The sequence below is a fragment of the Podarcis bocagei genome (genome assembly GCF_964188305.1).
Source record: "Podarcis bocagei genome assembly, chromosome: 17".
Lineage (NCBI taxonomy): Eukaryota > Metazoa > Chordata > Lepidosauria > Squamata > Lacertidae > Podarcis > Podarcis bocagei.
Window position 1 is genome coordinate 20,055,399 of NC_138143.1, and position 20,183 is coordinate 20,075,581.

The window sequence follows — 20,183 nt, forward strand, 5'->3', positions numbered from 1 at the left end:
GGAGCGGCATCAGGTTAGAGAACGTGGGACAGTGAAAGCAGAGGATGCACTACAGAACAGACACATTCCAAACATTCTTGGCAGTAGGTGGTTTCTAGGCAAAGTAGGTTTCCTTACTTGCAAGGATTATCGGGTACAGTGGTACCTAATTTGTTCTGGAGGTCTGTTCTTAACCTGAAACTGTTCTTAACCTGAGGTACCATTTTAGCTAATGGGGCCTCCTGCTGCTGCTGCCGCACCACTGGAGCATGATTTCTGTTCTCATCCTGAAGCAAAGTTCTTAACTTGAGGTACTATTTCTGGGTTAGCGGAGTCTGTAACCTGAAGCGTCTGTAACCCGAGGTACCACTGTACAGCATACTGGATGAGCACCTTAATTAGTAGCCTTCAGCCACTGAATTCATTTTGTCAGGTTACCCTGTCAGCCTGAGCCCCCACCTGCAACACGGGAATAATATTTTATTTATTTCCTACAGTTAGACCTCGTATTTCCTGCAAGGAGCTCAAAGTGGCACAGTTTGTTTTCCTTTCCCCATTTTATCAACCTGACAACCCTGTAAGGTATGCTTGCCAGAGAGAAGGTGACTGTCCCAGGTCAGCCAGTGAGTTCCGTGGCTGAGTGGTTGATTTATACTTTGGTCTCCTATGTGGGATGTCATCCATTGGAACTATCAAATGCAACATTCCTTATTTCCCTAGAGTGGGCACAGGCAGGGGGACATCCAGTCAGTGTTACTTCCTGTTCCACTGGTCTGGAGCATTCTCCCCCTGCATGTGATCTGGGAGATGGGCTGACTCCATAAAAGAGCCAAGTCACACAGCCATTTTCTCAGTCTTGTCTTCTCTCGCTTGCTTGCTGCTCTTTTGCTGCCATTTTGATCTCTTAATGTAATTTTGCTGTCTGCTGGCTCTCAGCTAGCAGCACATGAGCTCAATCTCCATGTGAGATGAACTCACAGATTGTTATGTACCGTATTTTTCGTTCTATAAGACGCACCAGACCACGAGACGCACCTAGTTTTGGGAGGAGGAAAACAAGAAAAAAAATATTCTGAATCTCAGAAGCGAGAACAGCAAGAGGGATCGCTATGCAGCGAAAGCAGCAATACCTCTTGCTGTTCTGGCTTCTGGGATAGCTGCGCAGCCTGCATTCGCTCCATAAGACGCACACACATTTCCCCTTACTTTTTAGGAGGGAAAAAGTGAGTCTTATAGAGCAAAAAACACAGTAACTACTAAGCAAAGCCTGCCTTTCAGGGATCAAATCTTGAACCGATATGTGAGTAAACTTCTTGTTACTCTTGTGTCTTTATTCTTTTAAGAGGGATAAAAGGGGACACCGGGAATAATCCATCTGGGCAAGCCAGATTGGATTGCTTAACTAAAGAGATTCAAACGAATCTGCAAACTAGCTTCCTGCGATATTGAGGGGAATCTGCAATGCTACACCATCCACTAGTGTGAGTGAAGGTAGGATAATACTTATTCAATATATCCTTTCCAACTATCCTTAACATTCCCACATCCTAGGCCTTAGTCCAACACTCTACCCAGCTGTCACCAACAGGTGCATTCCAGGTGTTGCTGAACTACAACTTGTCATCCCTGGACTTAAGCCATGCTGGGAGCCTAACAGCATCAGGAAAGCACCACATTGACTTCTTCACTGGAGGTAATATTGGCTTATTTTTACAGAGTTTCTGTAAATTCAATTCAGGATTATTGAAATAATGTAGAAGAAATACTTGGCGCAGTTAGGAAAAAGTAGGTCTTGCATTTGCTGAAACATGCTATAAATATTTATACAGAAGAACATGCATATGCACTGCTGCCCTCTAGCGGATTCAATGTTTGACCTACTTCAATCTTTTTCAGTAGGTTAATAAAATAATAAAATAAAATAAAATAAAATATTCTAGACCTGGGACCCACACAGCCAGGTGAACCTCTGTCATCTGGATCCAGTTTCAATTTACAGGTCCACATCCACCCAATTACTGGCTTCAGGAACTTCCTCCCTTGATATTGGTGGAACAGAGCTAGGCGTCAACAGCATATTGACAGCACTTCGCTCCAAATCACAGTGGCTGCTCCTGCAGTGACTTCCTACGCAAATACGAAACAGCATGGGCAACAAGAATGATCCCTGCAGAACCCCACAGAACAGCTCCCATGGGGTGAAGAAGCCACTCAATGCTGCTTTCTGAAACTGCTCTCGGAGATTGAGAGCGGAACCGCTACAAAGCAATGCACCCAGCTCCTAAATTCTGAAAGCAGCCCAGGAGAATCAACAGGGACACACTCCTCTGAGTTCTCTCCCAACCAAGACCAACGGACTAGGGTGACCAAGGCAGTTTGGGTCCCAAACCAGAAGCTGGACTTGCAATGGGACTAGATGACCGATTCTTTCCAAGCACACCTGAAGCTGTCATGCCACGACCTTCCCAAACACCTTACCAAAGAAGGAGATATTAGCAACTGGTAATTGACAGATATTTCTGGGTCCAGAGATCTCCTCTTGAGGGGATGAACCACTGCCTCCTTTAAAGCTTATGGCACCATCACCCCTTTCGCGTCAAGGCATGAAATCACCCCCTAGACCCACGCAGTCAACTGACTCTTCAGCTTGCTTTTATTAGCCAAGAAGGACAAGAGTGGGGAATACATGTAGGGGCTGGACACCATCCATCACCTCCTCCCTGTCATCAGATTGCAGCAATTAAAACTGATCTGACAACATATTGGGCCACATGGTGGTCTGAGTAAAGGTAAAGGGACCCCTGACCATTAGTTCCAGTCATGGCCGACTCTGGGGTTGCGGCGCTCATCTCGCTTTATTGGCTGAGGGAGCCGGCGTACAGCTTCCGGGTCATGAGGCCAGCATGACTAAGCCACTTCTGGTGAACCAGAACAGCACACGGAAACGCCATTTACCTTCCCTCCAGAGTGGTACCTATTTATCTACTTGCACTTTGAAGTGCTTTCGAACTGCTTAGGTGGGCAGGAGCAGGGACCGAGCAACAGGAGCTCACCCCGTTGCGGGGATTCGAACCGCCAACCTTTTGATCGGCAAGTCCCTCTTATCAAACCCATGTGAAGCACAGCGTCTAACGTGGAACGAATTTGAGCACTGTGTCACACTCACAATACCCAGAAAACCTGTTGCAGGGGGTTACATCATTTTGTCTCTTCACGTTACTTAAATACTAATACAGATCTACTAAGTATGTAGAATACTATGATTTTTGTTGTGAGTAATATATTCTGCACTTTCTTGAGTGGGGTCTACAACTGGGAGTGAGCTGCTGAGTACTGTATTGGTTTTTCCCTTGAGGTTACTCTGAGTCACACTGAGTCTTACTGTCATGAATCCACTGGACAACTCCAGAGTTGCCAGAATATGACATGTAATCTGCTCAGAAACGGTCCCGGCTTAAAGTACTCACACTGCATTTTTATTTGTAAGACTCGTATTAATTAATATGTCATTAATTGGGTTAGAATGTCTTGATTTTGCAGACCTGGGGCATTTCTTAATACTATTTATTGGTGCTAAAGCCCTACAGGGTTCACGTGAGTCATTGATGCTGACTGCTTTCATGCTGCTTCTGATGTAGGTCCTTCAAAGGCTTAGGTGCTGGAGGTCTTTTTGCAATGCAAATAGCCTGCATTATTTATAATACACTTCTTCCTTTCTCTCTTTTTTAAAAAAGCTCTCTGGGACATGAATCAGGAGAACACAGGACCCTTTCTGCCTTTGGTCCTTTTTTTCCTATTACTCATTTTTTTGGGTAGAAAGGCGAGGATGAATAATGCACGATATTTAATAGATTAAAGAGTTGCATACAATAAAGCCGGTTGTTATTTCTTTTTGTAGATGCTCAATGTTTGCTGGGGACGGATAATCCCACATCCTCTCAAATTGCTGCATGCAGCTGGATTGGGGCAATCTGCAGGTCAGCATAAGATTGTCATAAGTAGACACAAAATTTACACCAGTGCCATCCTTGTTTGCCCTTGCTGTAAAAAAGGTAAAGGTAAAGGACCCCTGGATGGTTAAGTCCAGTCAAAGACGATTATGGGGTGTGGTGCTCATCTCGCTTTTGGGCCGAGAGAGCCAGCATTTGTTCACAGACACCTTTCTGGGTCATGTGGCCAGCAGGACTAAACTGCTTCTGGCACAGTGGAACACTGTGATGGAAACCAGAGCTCATGGAAACCAGAGCTCACGGAAACACCGTTTACCTTCCTGCCACAGCGATACCTATTTATCTACTTGCACTGGTGTGCTTTCGAACTGCTAGGTTGGCAGGAACTGGGACAGAGCAACAGAAACTCACCCCGTTGCGGGGATTCGAACCACCGAGCTTCTCATCAGCAAGCCCAAGAGGCTCACTGGTTTAGACCACAGTGCCACCCGCATCCAAGAATACCCATGCACTCACTAGCCAAGCCGGTGGTTGGCATGGGATGGTTGGGGTTGGGGTGAGAGGGAAGGAAACAGAATTCTGGAAGTTCACCCCACGCCCCCAGTGTTTGAGAAACACTGAGCCAAAATGCAATGGTGATTTCCTGAATTGTCCTGACAAAACTGGGATAGTTTTATGGGAAATGTGAAACAGATATATCTTCATTCCACCTCCCTTGCAACGTCCAGTGGAAGACAAGTGGTACCATTGTGGCATCAGGCTGTGTGTTATTTTCCAACACCCTGCCAGCCAATTCTGCAAGGCGGGGGCAAAGCAAACCTTAAGAACGATGATGTCAGATTGCGTGTTGCTTTGTGTTTAACCTAGATATCTGTTGGGGGTTGGGTGGCGGCAGCTCCACACCTCCCAGTTTGAGTAGCCCCGCAGCTAAACTGAGGGAGGAGTTTATTCTATTATTGCTACCTTTATCATTATTACCTCAAGGTGGCATTTATGGTCCTCCACCTCCCCATTTTAATTATTATGTTCATTATTGTTCGTTGTGTTTTCTCACAGAGTGACCCAAAGCAACCTACATCAAAAGCAATTGAGGACAACCAAGTAAGAACCTAAAAGCAGCAGTAATGGCAATAGGAAAAGAAAAGATTAAAAAAAGATGTGTGTGTTGTTGTTTTTAAAAAACCTTTAAATTTAAAAACCTGTTTCCTGAAAGATGTTGTCTCTAAATTCAGCACAGCAAAAGCATGACTATATTAGAAGCAGCATCTCCACCCTCATAGTTCAACCCGGACACTGAGGTCCAGCTCCGAGGGTCTTCTGGCGGTTCCCTCACTGTGAGAATTGAGGTTACAGGGAACCAGGCAGAGGGCCTTCTTAGTGGTGGTGCCCGCCCTGTGGAACACCCTCCCATCAGATGTCAAGGAAATAAACAACTATCTGGCTTTTAGAAGATGTCTGAAGGTAGCCCTGTTTAGGGAAGTTTTTAATGTTTGGTGTTTTTAATAATCTGTTGGGAACCTCCCAGAGTGGCTGGGGAAACCCAGGCAGATGGGCGGGGTATAAATAATAAAATGTTTATTATTGTATTATATAGACAGTGCTTCTTTAACGGTAAACACTGGGGAAAGCTCTAGGAAATTCTTTTTAGAGGGCACCTATCATACAATTGCTAGGGAATGTGGCTGGCACAGCTGTTATGGCAAAGGCCTATTTACCTCTGCAGGCTGGTGGTGTTGTCCAGGTTGCATTCTCTAAACAAACGCTTCGTAGGGAGCCTTCCAGCATGTACCCACTGTAGCACGAGTATGTCACCACATCTCCGTACTGATAAAACGTTCCCCGAACCAAAGCATTTGCTACGTGAGCCGGTGGTCCACAAGATATCTCTAAAGAGACACAACAACGAAACTGTGATTTAAATGGTAAAGCACATCACGATTTGACTCTGAAAAGACTATTCAGGGAGCTGGGTGGGAATTAGTCTGAATATTACATTTGACTTCAGAATTTATGGATATGCAAGGATGCCTGACTTCCAGGTACATGGTTGTTTGCATATGGATTTGGTTGGCAGGCTGGGGCTCCTTATACCTTCCCATATGGTCCCTCCCAGCTACTAGCCAAATCTGAAAGGTGGGTGGGATTGTCCACTTGTCAATCAGCTGGCGTAAGGACACATGGCACTTTGAAGCCCCAACAGCCAAGGAGATCATTGGGCCTTCAAAGCACCGGGTCCTCCCTCCATTTGCATTCTCTGGGGGCAGGGTCAAGTGGGGGCCCCCAGGCACAGCACAGAGCTGTGAGGGGGTGCATACATGGGAGTGCCTTGTTGTACCCTTTCAAAATCTTGCGCCTGGGGCCATGGCCCCCCTGACCCCCACACTACGCCCCTGCCCCCCCATTACATTTACATAATACCCAAAATGTGAATCTCAGCTTTCACAGGCAGAAGACTAGGCATGATTTCAAGGCATGTCAAACTCTCTCAGATTGACACCGATTGATATGACAATCAGCACTTTTACCTGAATGTGAATTAATGCAGACCGGCCTATAAAATCTCTTTGTCAACTTGGTTTTGTGTTCTAGCTTCACTGGAGAGAGGAGCTTAATGCTGAAAGCTATTCTTAATAAAAACAAAAGTCGCTTTTCATTATTATTATATTACTTACTTTCACATTTAGCTCTAGTCGGAGTCCACGCCTCATCAGAATTACAGGTTATGACAGATGGCCCTCGAAGCTGATAGCCCTCTCGGCATTTGATAAATACCTTTTGCCCGACATAAAAAGTTGTCTCCGATAGGAGGGCATTTTCTGGGATTATGAATGGCACAGGGCACGGATTTGCTGTTAACCGTAGGAAGAGGGGGGAAATGCAGATAGTAAACAAACCTGACATATCCATACTTAGTTAAATTACGCTACCACTGAAAAATAGGCTTATTTATACAGTATTTAGTCCACAACAAAAGCTGTAACCTGTTCATTTAGGCATTCTGTCCATTATTTTAAGTGTATGTGTAACAGTGTGGTACTTATCCATACATATACATCAGCAAGAAATGGATCTCACCCTCTCTACTAATGGTGGCATGGAAGTCACCAAACAGAGATAGCAATGAAAGCAATAAAAGTGAAAAATGTAGGAGTCAAATTTAACATGTCTGGTTACTCTGCCGCCATCCTCACAGTCTGGAAGTCACATTTTCCTCAGATCTATTTAAAAGCAACATAGTTGTGACTGTAATTTGTTTTAAACTGTTTTCAGTCTTGTATTTTGCATTGTTGTGAACAGCCCCTGGGACATTGCGGTGAAGCGTGGGTAATAAATATCATCCTCATGGATCTCTCACAGTTATCATGTGTGGTTCAGACCACATACCTGGAAGGCTCAAAACACCTTTGCTGCACTATGAAATCCAACGTTTTCTAAGGAGAGTGGAATGATGGTTGTGGAAAGGTTATGCCACAATAATCAGGAACATCAGAGCCATAAAATGCAGGGGATTAGATGTAGTTTAGACTACATGATACGGTGCCTAGCCTGAACATCTGTACCTAAATTCAAATATGTAGTCTTTAATGTGGTAAATAGAAGCTAATGTAAAGGACCCCTGGATTGTTAAGTCCAGTCAAAGGCGACTATGGGATTGGGGCACTCATCTCGCTTCAGGCAGAGGGAGCCGGTGTTTGCCTGCAGACAGCTTTCTGGGTCATGTGGCCAGCAGGACTAAACCGCTTCTGGTGCAACGGGACACCGTGACGGAAACCAGAGCGCACAGAAACACTGTTTACCTTCTCGTCACAGCAGTACCTATTTATCTACTTGCACTGGTGTGCTTTTGAACTGCTAGGTTGGCAGGAGCTGGGACAGAGCAGTGGGAGCTCACTCCAAAGCGGGGATTCAAACCACCGACCTGCTGATCAACAAGCCCAAGAGGCTCAGTGGTTTAGACCACAGGGCCACCCACATCCCTTTTAATGTGGCTGAATTCTTTAAAGAGAATGTAGAACATAGCTAGTTATTTATGGTGGGCAAACCTTGATAAACTTCACCGAAGGCAAAAAGACATACTCCACATTAGAAATACTTTGTTTTTTAAAATCAGACTTCACAACTTTTGTATGATACAAAGCAAAGCTAGTTTCCATTATTGAGAAATGAACATACGTCTGCACTGAGGTATAGGATGGCTCCACGTTCCTGCTTCTGTGCACTCTGCAATGGGCTCCCCTTCTAAGCTGTACCCTCGGTTGCAATAATACGCAGCCCTGCTGCCAACTGTGTTGTTTTCATAGAGAGCATTCCCATTCTCAATGAATTCCGGATCTTCACATCTGGTTTCTAAACAACGGTAAGTTAATTAGGACAATTGTGGGACGAGTGTCTATTAGGGCTCCCCAGCACCCCTCTGAAGATGTGGATTTCTGTGAAGACAATCTGGACCTCTCACTCGTTTGGAATAAGAGGACAGTGTATAAACAGACCACCAGTGTCCCCAGCCACAAGAAAACTAGCAGGACACTCACAAATGCAAAACACAACCCAAAAATCACCTTTGCAGGACGGGAAGGGTTTGCTCCAGGTTCCATTGGCCAAGCAGGTGATGTTTTCGGGTCCAAGCAAGTGGTATCCAAAATTGCATACAAAGGATATGTTGCTTCTGTAGTATGTTTTCTCTACGACTACAGGCAATGCATTTTCCACTCTTGGAGGTGGTTCACATCTTATGCCTGCAAGAGAAAAGAAGCTTGTGGTCAGTGAAGAAAGAGCTTAATCGTGAGCCAGGGCTTGAATGATATGGTAAACAAAACCTTGGCTTGGCTTAGCATGGTGTGGAAGCCCTCTCTGAGAGACCACATGTTCTTACAGTCCCAGTAAGTCATAGTTCGTTTTTGTTATGTACTGAAGTTCTCACCCTGGGCCAGCAGGGGGATATTGTAGATAGTTCAGGTACACATATGCAAATAAGGGATCGAAAGTGACATTCGGTGATTGGATAGTTACAGAAAGTTGTTACAGTTACGTTGTACTGGAGCTCTATATAAGCAGGCTGGCTGAACCCTTCAGTTCAGTTCTGTTCTGGCCTGTGAATAAACAAGAGCTGTTTGAAGAATCGCTGTGTCGCCTGATATGTTCACACACAACTTAACAGTTTTACTGTGTTGTGCAAAACAGGTCATGGTCTAATGCCTAACAGCAGCAAACGATTCTGTAGGGAAAGTGGACACAGGGAGGTTTTCCTTCCTCTTTTACAATGCTAGAACTTGGGGGACATTGAATGAAGCTGGGAAGATTCAAGACAGAAAGAAGGAAGCACTTTTCTACACATCACATGGAATTTATTCTCATGGGAGGCAGTGATGGCCAATGACTGGTCCAGCATGGCTCATCTTATGTTCAGGTGATTCTGGGTTTTTTAAGAAAATGATTTTGGTTTCTGATATAGATTTTTTGGTACCTACCGGTGGGTTTTGTTGTTTTTATCGTTGTACATTGCTCTGGGCTCCCTTTTGGAAGAAGGGCAATTCATGGCTTCAATAAACAATAAATATAACACTAGGACAAATAAAACAATAAATTTGTCCAATAAAATTTTATTGGACAATAATAACAATAAGAAGAAGTAAAATATACAATGTGACCAATGTAATAAACAGCAGGTGTAAATGAAAATAGACAGACAACAAGAATCGTATGTATAGAAGGATTTATTTGTTTACAGATATTTTATGGACAAATGTGGAGGAAGAATAGCAATATAAAAAATGCATAAGGAAAATTTAGAGACGATATAAAAAAGCCAGAAGGAGGAAGGAGGGAAGTCAGCTCCTAGGAGCAAATATAAATGTAAAATATAATGCAATATGTGTATGTACAGTATGTAATTAAAAAAAAAAGATTATCTGGGGGGGGGAGGACTAATAAAACAATTCTGGGGGGGAACTAAGACACCCATTCTTTCCTCTCCCTTGTTACATGACCACCAACATAGCTTTGCCTGTGGCAACTAGAAGGAGAAGGCTTCGCGTTTCTACTGAAAGTTACCTAAAGTGGTATACCTCTCACTTGGAGAACTTTTCTCAACTGACACTGATATTTACTTACTCACACACGTAGGGGTTGAGGGGCTCCACTTCTTGTTAACATGGCAAATCCTTCGAGCTGGCCCCTGTAGCTCAAATCCCTGATCGCAATTGTAGAGAACTTCATCTCCAAGCACAAAATCTTTGCCGATAATGGATCCATTATCTATTGGTTCAGGGGGCCCACAGGATATCTCTGAATGAAAACACACAGGTGATCTTTTCAGTAAAGCATGCACACATAGTACAATGGTACCTCAGAAGTTGAATGGAATCTCTTCCAGAAGTCTGTTCAACTTCCAAAACGCTTGGAAACCAAGGCGCGGCTTCCAATTGGTCGCAGGAACCTGTGGAACCTGCGGAAGCCGCATCGGATGTTCGGGTTCCAAAGAACGTTTGCAAACCGGAACACTCATTTTCAGGTTTGCGGTGTTCAGGATCCAAAACATTTGACTCGCAAGGCATTCAGGATCCAAGGTATGACTGTACTTAACTTTGTTTACTTTGCTGGTATGGATGAGTTTGCAGATGATTAATTACTAGGAAAAACTTGGGGGGGGGGAGCACCTCAGAATCTCTGCAAAGGACCCAAACAGACTCTGCATTCAAAGTAATGGCCAGATGTGTTTCAAATGAAATTTGAAAGGAACTGATCTACACCGGCAAAAGCAACACAACATATTCCAATATTGCACCTTGGGGTGGGGGAGCCATGTTCAAATTAAGCTTGACATATAATAAAATTAATGCATAGCTTACTTCTGCAGACTGGTGTTGCTCCACTCCAGAGTTTATCCGCTCCACAAATACGCTCTGCATCACCCTATTGGGTAAAAGAATAATTCAAAAAAGAGCACAAAATATCCTATTCTCACAGGAAATCTGATATTGGACAGAGGAATCTTAGACCAGCAGATCTTTGGGCAAGGTTCACCAGCTAATTCTAGCAGATTCTCCTCCTCAACTGAAACCCTGTATAACAAAGCCCACACAGTTCTGCAGGGGCCCAACCTCTGGAGCTGAGAGGAGGAGGAGGAGGAGGGTAAAGGATAAAATTGATTGCACAAGCTATCTCCTGCATGCACAACTACTGGGTACAACCCAAGGAATAACGGAAGTAGAAAAGCATTATCGAAGAAATATGAAAGCATTCTCTCATAAGTCTGTGGGGGAGAGCTGGGTTGGCAATTTGAATAAAATATTTGGGGGGATGGGATCCAGCTAAACCCCATCCCACACAACCAATCAATGGGAACTGAAGAGGAGTGGTACCCCAGACAAAGCTCAATGAAGATTAAGCAATGGTCATGAAATGTCAAGTACGGGAGTTCCCCATTTCCCTTCCGGTGGCTCACCAATAAGAATTAATGAAGGCGCCCTAAAGACGTTAAAGCAAAGATTATGCGATAATACACACAGTGACTTGTGATCTTGATCACACACAGTCCGCTGGCAGTAGGAGTACAATACGGGCATGTCTTTAAGTTAACATCTTACATTAAAAACCTGACAACACCAAATTATCAAAGGTTATTCTCCAAAGCCAGACTAAACATCTTTCCTTCTGAAGTGTTGGATGGCAAGTTGAGAGGAGTTCCCTACAGGACAGACTTGGCTCGTGTGCTCAAGACATGGATTCTATAAAACGTATTTTGCTGCACTGTGCGAAATATGAGCAAGCCAGGGCTGAACTGATATTACCCTTGTTGGTACCTTTCCCGGTAAAATCAGAGGCTCACTATGTCAGGTTCCTATTGGAAGACCAGACAAATGCTAGAACATTAGCAGTGGTGAAGTTTTTATCGGTGGTTGCAAGAACCAATGATCCCTATCTTTAAGTTTGAACAAAATGCTTGTTTAACCTGGAGGTAGGCTGTCTGAATTGTGCATTGCTTTGTAACGATTTGTTGGGTCTCTGGACCGTAATAAAGATTGATTGATTGATAATGAGCATTTGGTAGATTTATAGTCTTTTTATTACAGCCTTCTGTTACAAGCACAAACAGGCAACCCTCCACAAGGATATGAGTTGCCTACTCTGACTCCTCCCCACTTCCGCAGCAGAAAGCGCTCCAATGGGAAGTTCCTCCCCCCCCATGTCTTCTTTGTTCTCTGACACACTCGGACCTCCAAGTTCAGGGGGAGGGAGGGGGTTCTCCCCCACTCTTGATTGATGTATCACCCAGCTGCTCCCTCCCTTCTGGTTGCTTAGCTACTATCTCATAGCTGGGTAGCTCCTCTCTCAACTGTGTCTGCCTGTCTCCCTGCTTCTGGAAATGCTGGAAGCAAAGGGTGTGTGTGAATATTCCCTCTCCTCTTCTGTTAGGAGCTGCTTTTCCTGTGACTGCATTCCCCAATCTGCATTCCCCAATCCAGACCAGCCTCTGACATGGAATGCCAAGTGAGTATTGTGAGGTGGAGGAGGAAAAGGAAATGGAGTATCTGGGGAGTTTTTTTGGCTGGCTAAAGTCATGAACAGGAACACTTTGCAAAGCCACATTTTGTTGCAGGTCCCACTTGCGTCATTAAAACTGATCTGATTTTTAAAAAGCGCTTTCTCTTGTTTTCCTTCCTGATACTATTGTGTTCATCTTTGGCCACTGAGTTCCACTGCGTTTTACCATTTTAATGTTATTGTGAAATATTTGGGAATTTGCTTACACAATGGCAGCATACAAACATTTTAAATAATAAATAAACAAATACTCTCCCCTCCTCAGGTATTGTGTTATTACAGGGGTCAGCAAACTTTTTCAGCAGGGGGCCAGTCCACTGTCCCTCAGACCTTGTGGGGGGCCGGACTATTTTTTTTTTTGGGGGGGGGGAATGAACGAATTCCTATGCCCCACAAACAACCCAGAGATGCATTTTAAATAAAAGGACTCATTCTACTCATGTAAAAACACGCTGATTCCCGGAGAGTCTGGGGGCCGGATTTAGAAGGCAGTTGGGCTGGATCCGGCCTCTGGGCCTTAGTTTGCCTACCCATGTGTTGTTATTATGAACAACAAATATACAGGCTGAAAAATTCTTACCCAGCCTTCTTCCTGGTGTGCTACTTTCCTACTTTCAGGTTCGTTTTGTTTTTGTACAGCAAGAGAGTCAAAAATACAATTTGCTGCCTGCAATTTGAAGTGCCACAGCTTTCTCATCTCTGAACTACCAGTTTATTTGCTCCTCATTGTGTTACACATGGAGATGCAGCTACAGTTCCTGTCTTAACAGATGCAGACCTACAACTAAAGCTTCACAAGCAATCATCCCAACTTGGATCCACTTTCTGGTGTACCAGTTTGAAAGGTGCATTGGACGTATAGTTTTGTGACTTACCGTATTTTTTGCACCATAACACTCACTTTTTTCCTCCTAGAAAGTAAGGGGAAATGTCTGTGCGTGTTATGGAGGGAATGCCTACGGGTGGCATGCCTATGGATTTTCCTCCTCTAAAAACTACGTGCATGTTATGGTCGGGTGCGTGTTATAGAGCAAAAAATATGGTAATTCTTTTGAGAATGGCTTTGCCAGTTCCCATGGTTTAATGAGTGACAAATACGATACCCATCATAAGCAATGTAGCACACCTGTATGTTATTCTCAAGTGCAAATGATGGTTGTAAGAAGCTTTTCCCAATAAAAGGACACATTGATTTTAACCTAGCATGCCATCTACTGGGCAACATGCTAACCAACAGAATGAAGAAAAGATTGGAGGGACTTACTTCCAACTCATAACCAGAACTGCATTGATAAAGAACCATGTCTTTGTAACTGTATCTGTTGCCAATCATTATTCCATGTTCTGGAGCCTCAGGCTTTCCACAGGAAACAGGAGCACAGATCTCGCTTGAAAATAATGGCATCCAGTTACCGTTATTCTAAAAAGAGGGGGGAAAGTATCTCCATGGCTTGCTAAGCAACACAGAAGCAACAAATTTCTTTTTTCTTTTCACAAGATATATAAAGTGTAAGCAGCCTAGCAACAAATAAGTTTGATATGCAGAGTTTAAGAAATGACTGGACTGAAGAATTGGGACGTTCACGATTACCTAGACCAGGGTTTCCCAAACTTGGGTCTCTAGCTGTTTTTGTCCTACAACTCCCATCATCCCTAGCTAGCAGGACCAGTGGTCTGGGACGATGGGCTTTTTAGAATGGTGTCAGGGGTATGGCATGTCCTGTGCTTTTATAGATTGCAACTTGCACTTTTTGGAATTGAGATCTGATGATTAGCAGAAAGGTGTTTATTCATGCAGAAAGCATTATTTGGATCAAGAAATGTTGAGCAGACATAATTTAGCAGCAAGAATTTATTCCAAATTGCTAAATAGCATTTTTATTCTAAATATTCCAAATTTTGTAGACATAGTTCCATGGCAAATTACAACAATGCAACCATTGCTTGCTAATCAAGTCGTTTAACGGTTTCCAGGAACTATATTAATCAAAATGCATCTAGAAAAACAAAAGGATAAAACTCCATTACCTAATAGGAGCAGGTCCACACTTCTCTAAGGAGGATAAATTGACACAATTCTCATGTTAAGTTTTATTAAGGTGGCATGGAATGTCTGGCCTTTCAAATAACTGAATTAACTTCCTCTAAATTTAACACTAAGGGTGCAATCCTAATACAGTGGTACCTCAGGTTAAGTACTTAATTCATTCCAGAGGTCTGTTCTTAACCTGAAACTGCTCTTAACCTGAAGCACCACTTTAGCTAATGGGGCCTCCTGCTGCAGTTGCACCGCTGCTGTGCGATTTCTGTTCTCATCCCGAAGCAAAGCAAAATTTCTGGGTTAGCGGAGTCTGTAACCTGAAGTGTATGTAACCTGAGGTACCACTGTATACACACTTCCCTGAGAATAACTCCCATTCATTGCACTGGGACTTATTTCCGAGTAGGCATGCATAGGATTGTGCTGCCAGTCTGGAATGGTGCTGTTATAAAAAGGTTACGAGGGAGGATTATTTTCAGATCAATATTTTTTAAAACAGCAATGCAGTTCGGTTTTCATTTAGCAGAATAAAAGCATGGTGTATTACCATAACATTATTATTATTTCGCTCTTCAGGAATGACTTCACCAGGCACAGATATATGACTATTAAGACAAGGATTAAAACAAAGCAAAAGTGAGATAAACCTTTACCTGGCATGTGGAAACGTTTGCTCCGTTCAGAATATAGCCTTCTTGGCATGATAAGGTAATGCTCTGGTTCACAGTGAACTCATCACCAGAAATAATTACGTTGGTTGTATTTGTTGGCAGGGAGCATTTTCTGGGGCAACAGGAAATACTATTAGGGGACCAGTGCCCATCTTCCTGACAGGTACAGGTATCCATTTCTGTCTCCATCACATAACCCTCCAGACATCTGCAACATGTAAGTCACACTGGGGTCAGCAGCAATAGGTACATATTGCATGCTCTGAACTGCTGAAGTAAATCCTAAGGTACATCTGCTAGCTGTCTGTGATAAAATAAGACGCCTTACACAAGACTTGAAGATAAAGATTTACTTGTCAGGTTGGCAACAGCTGAACAACAAATATTATTCACATACCTGTTAATGAATACAATGCATTTCACTCCCTTGAGCCCAAGAGAGGGTTTAATCCTTTTCTGTTTTCAAAGCTCCTTCATAGCAGTGCACAAGTTATTAATCCATAGCTTGCCTGCCTTCACAAACTTCTCCAAACAGCACCTGCATGAAGCCACCTTCTCAAATAATCAACTAACAGAATGACCAACCAACTCCCAACTGCCACCTCCTTTCCCCAGTACCTTTTGTTCTTTGTGAAATACATTTACAATGCACACACAAAACAAGCATCTGTTGGGGATGTCTGGGTCTGATGACTTAACAAATCCTACTTCTTGTAAGGGGAGAAAGGAAGCTTGCCATAAAACAACCCAAGCAGGGTTTAAGGAGAAGGAGAGGTGCTTCAGAGAGCAGTTTGTAAGCTGTTCTTTGAAGTGCCTCCTCATTTCCATTAAATAGTGGTGTTAAAACCCATTAAAAGGTGGGCTGAGCTGTGATGGGGAGGAGCTTAAGGTTAGTTGGGAGTGGAATGGGAGGTTGGAGTGAGCTGTGAGGGGATGGGTGAGGTGTAAACAGAGGAGGGTTTGGGTCAGGTATAAAGGGAGATTGGCTAGGTATGGGGGAAGCAGGGTTAGCAGGTAGGCAGAGCAAAAAGGATGGCAACCTCAAGTTATGTATGTATGTATGTATGTATGTATGTATGTATGTATGTATGTGATGCTAGGCATTCTAAGGCAGACTAGGGCTGGTAAATACAGTGGTACCTTGGTTTAAGAACAGCTTAGTTTATGAACAACTTGGATTAAGAACTCTGTAAACCCGGAAGTAGGTGTTTTGGTCTGTGAACTTTGCCTTCGAAGCAGAACATGTTCCACTTCCTGTTGAGTGTGTTCCATTTGTAAATTGAGTCCCCCCACTGCTATGGGAAAGCACGCCTTGGTTTAAGAATGCTTTGGTTTCAGAACAGACTTCCGGAAGGCATTAAATTCGTAAACCAAGGTACCACTGTATAATAATAATAATAATAATAATAATAATAATAATAATAATATATTATTTATACCCCACCCATCTGGCTGGGCCTCCCCAGCCACTCTGGGCGGCTTCCATAAAAACCAAAAATACAGTAAAATACAGTATATCGATATATCGTCCAAAGCCAGTTGGAAGTCCATATTGTGATATCAGTTTCATAATTTTTGACCTGGCAACATATCACCAATCGTGTTTGTGTGCTATGCAAAAACAATGATTGTGGGGGAAACAGTGAAGCCAGCCAAGGCTTTTCTCTTTTTCTGTAGTCCCTGTTAACTCTGCCGGTTCAGCTCTCCCCTGCCTCTTGCAAGGGGCAGTGAATCAAAAGAGAAGGCTCTGGCAAAAACCATGATTCTGGAAAAACCATGAAGCCAGCCAATGACTCTACATAGTTCCTTCCTTATTTCAGACATCATGATTTATTTGGTATGTCGTGATATTTTTGCTGGTGATATATTGCAATGCTGGAAACCAGGTATCGCCCGGGCCTAAGACTCTTAGACTGGCATGTGAACTCTTCTTACCTGTACTGGACTTTGCTCCCATAGGCTTGCGACTCTCCAACGGCAACTGCGTGAAGGACAGAAGGTGGTGGCCCACAAGTCAGTAAGGTGCAGCTTGGATACGGCTTGCTCCAGGTTCCTGTTTCTGTGCACGTCAATTCCGAACTCCCTTGCATCACGTAGCCCAGTTCGCAATTATAAACGATGGCGTTCTGGTCTACAGAGCTGCTCCCATTGATGAATGCGTTGGGGATCGTTGGTGGGGGGCCGCAAGAGATCTGCCCGCAGTGCGGAAAGCCAGAACTCCATCTGCCGGCAGCTTCGCACGTGATTTCTGTGGGTCCTAGCAGCTTGAAACCTTCCAGGCACTGAAACTCTACCCTCTGGCCACAGCTGAAATGGTTGCCTACAACTAACCCGTTCTGAATCACGGGCACAGGGCATTCGCAAGGTATGCAAGAGGGGGCTGTTCCATTCCACATCCCATTAGCCATACACTGCCTCACTGGGTTCCCCTGTAACTCATAGCCAGGAAAGCAGATGTACTTTATATATTTCCCATAAGTGAAGACCGAGCCGTTCAGAAAGCCGTGAGAGATGTCTTCAGGAGGCCCACAGCTGACAGACTCACAGAAAGGAGCCTCTCTATCCCAGTTACCATCAGCCTGACAGATACGTATGGATGCACCACGCAATACATACCCTTCGTCACAGCGATGCTCAATTCTCTTCCCAAAGCCAAATTCTGACCCACTAGTCTGCCCATGATGAAGCACTGGTGGTTCGGCGCATTGGATCATCCTGCAAAATGGAGATCTTCCACTCCATCGTCCGTCTGCAAGGCAGACTCTCCTCTGGTCCCCTTCCAGGACGAAACCTTCTTTGCAGCTGTACTCAATATGTTTTTGGAACGTATATTCCTCTCCTAGCACTTGGCCATTCTCTAGATTAGGGATTTGGCCACAGGAAATGGGAAGGCAGATCGGCTCATCCCCATCCCAATTCTGATCGGCCTGGCACGTTCTCTTACCTGGACCATTTAACTGAAACCCAGGGTCGCACTCATAGTGGACCACGCTCCCGTAAGTGCGACCTTCCCCTCTTATTGTGCCATTCATGGGCCTGCCAAGCCCCGTGCATGATGCTATTTTGCAAGCCGGGGCTTCGCCACTCCATTGCCCATTGGGCATACAAAGCCTCGTTTCTGAGCCCATCAGCTTATACCCTGGTTTGCAGGTATACTTCACTGAACTACCAAGCGTGTTCTCTGTAAAATTCGCGAAGCCGTTTTCCGGGTGCGGCAGCAATTCGCACCGGCTGGAGATGCAGACAGGGGCACTGCCGTTCCACATGCCGTCCTCTTGGCAAGCCAGCTTGGAATTCCCTAAGAGTTCGTAGCCAGGGTAGCAGCTATACAACACCATAGTCCCATATAAGTACCCTGACAACGGCAGCGTGTTAATGGCCTTTGAATAACTTTGCATGTCTTTCTGGTTATCAAGTATTAGGGAGTAAAAAGGTGGGCTGGCAGTAGGGAACCCCTCTTCAAACCCTCCTCCATGGTCAAAAAGCTTTTCATTGCTGCTAATTGTTATATACCCCCCGAAATCTATGTGGGGAGGAAGGCCACAATCGGTCGGCAGGCATACTGGGCTAACACTAGACCAGCCAGACTCTTCACAAGTCTGCATGGCAAGACCTGAGAGCTGAAATCCTGGCATACAGCTGTATATCACCATAGCACCATAGCTATAATCTGCACCTTCGACAAAGCCGTTCTCAATGGGCTGCGGAGGATCGCAGTTGATAGCTCTGCAAGAGGGAATTTCTGCATCCCACTCCCTTGTCTCCAGGCAGCTCAGGACACTTTCTCCTTCGAGCTGGAATCCTCTGTCACACGAATAGGTAACTGTCTGCCTGTAGTGCAGGTCAACGTACGAATATCGGCCATTCTGAATCTCCCTGGGCTTGGAACACTCAATGGGCTTGCAAGTTGGCTTCCTTCCAAGCCAGTGGCCGTCCTCCCCGCAAAGTATGGTCATGTTCCCCACTAGCTCAAAGCCCGGTTTGCAATTATACAGGGCAGTGCTGAGGTAGGTAAGGCCTTGGACGTCTACAATGCCGTTCTGAACTTCCACCGGCTGTGGGCACTCCACCGGAATGCATTCCGGCAGCGGGGCGCTCCATGTACCATCGGCTTGGCAGCTGATGGTCGAAACACCTTTCAGCAAAAACCCATCCATGCACGTGTAGCTCACGGTGCTGCCAAAATGAAGGGAAGACACCACAGAGTCCGAAAAGGGGATATAAGGCGGCCGAGGGCACAGTACGGCTTGGCAGACAGGGAAAGAATCGTTCCACTGTTGTGACGTCAAACATTTCAATACGGAGGCACCGTGCAAAGCAAAGCCCTCTTTGCATGAAAAGTGGACCACGCCTACTTGGCCAGCCATCTCCTTCATGACCAGCTGATTCTCAATTAGCGGTGGCTCGGAGCACTTTGCTGGAACGCATTTGGGGTTTTGTTTTCGGTTCCACACCCCAGAGTTCTGACAAGTCCAGGAGGCATCTCCGATCAGCTGATAGCCTTCGTCGCAGAAGAACCTGACTTTTGCTCCCACTTCAAAACTTTCTCCCTTGCTGAAGCCATGCTGGAGAGAAGGTGGTTTTGCACAAGTGACAAGGGTGCAGGAAGGAAGGGCTTCACTCTGCCACTGGCGGTTAGCTTGGCAAGTGAATGTTGCGCTTCCATTCAGTTGATAGCCAGCATTGCACCGAAATCTCACTTCGCTCCCAAAGGAACGCCCTGTTGCAACCTGTAAAACAGACCAGAACAAATTTTAGGGCTTATAAAACGTCACACACCTAGCAGATAAACACTGACTTCTGACAGTTCATAAATGTTAAGGCTCTGATTCCAAGAACAACTGGTACCATTCCCACTCTCCCCCCGCCCCACTTAAAGAGTTAAAGATTGTCACAAATTCCAGTCTTTCTCTGTGCAACTGAGGTGGTGCATTAGCTGTGCAGCCAGTTTCATAGGACCGGATGAAACAAAAACTCCAAAAATTTAATGTTGAAAGA

General features: G+C 44.7%; 1 protein-coding gene across 1 annotated transcript in view; it reads right to left on the reverse strand.

Moving 5' to 3' along the window:
• SVEP1 (sushi, von Willebrand factor type A, EGF and pentraxin domain containing 1) overlaps nt 1-20,183 on the reverse strand; it is a 128,769-nt gene that overhangs the window by 14,473 nt on the left and 94,113 nt on the right. Inside the window, exons 37-45 of the mRNA XM_081175963.1 lie at nt 17,121-19,915; nt 15,168-15,393; nt 13,738-13,893; nt 10,778-10,841; nt 10,041-10,214; nt 8,489-8,665; nt 8,103-8,276; nt 6,602-6,778; nt 5,645-5,815 (exon numbers count right to left, since the gene is read on the reverse strand). Coding sequence (XP_081032089.1) covers nt 5,645-5,815; nt 6,602-6,778; nt 8,103-8,276; nt 8,489-8,665; nt 10,041-10,214; nt 10,778-10,841; nt 13,738-13,893; nt 15,168-15,393; nt 17,121-19,915 — 4,114 coding nt within the window. The remainder of the gene's footprint in view (nt 1-5,644; nt 5,816-6,601; nt 6,779-8,102; nt 8,277-8,488; nt 8,666-10,040; nt 10,215-10,777; nt 10,842-13,737; nt 13,894-15,167; nt 15,394-17,120; nt 19,916-20,183) is intronic.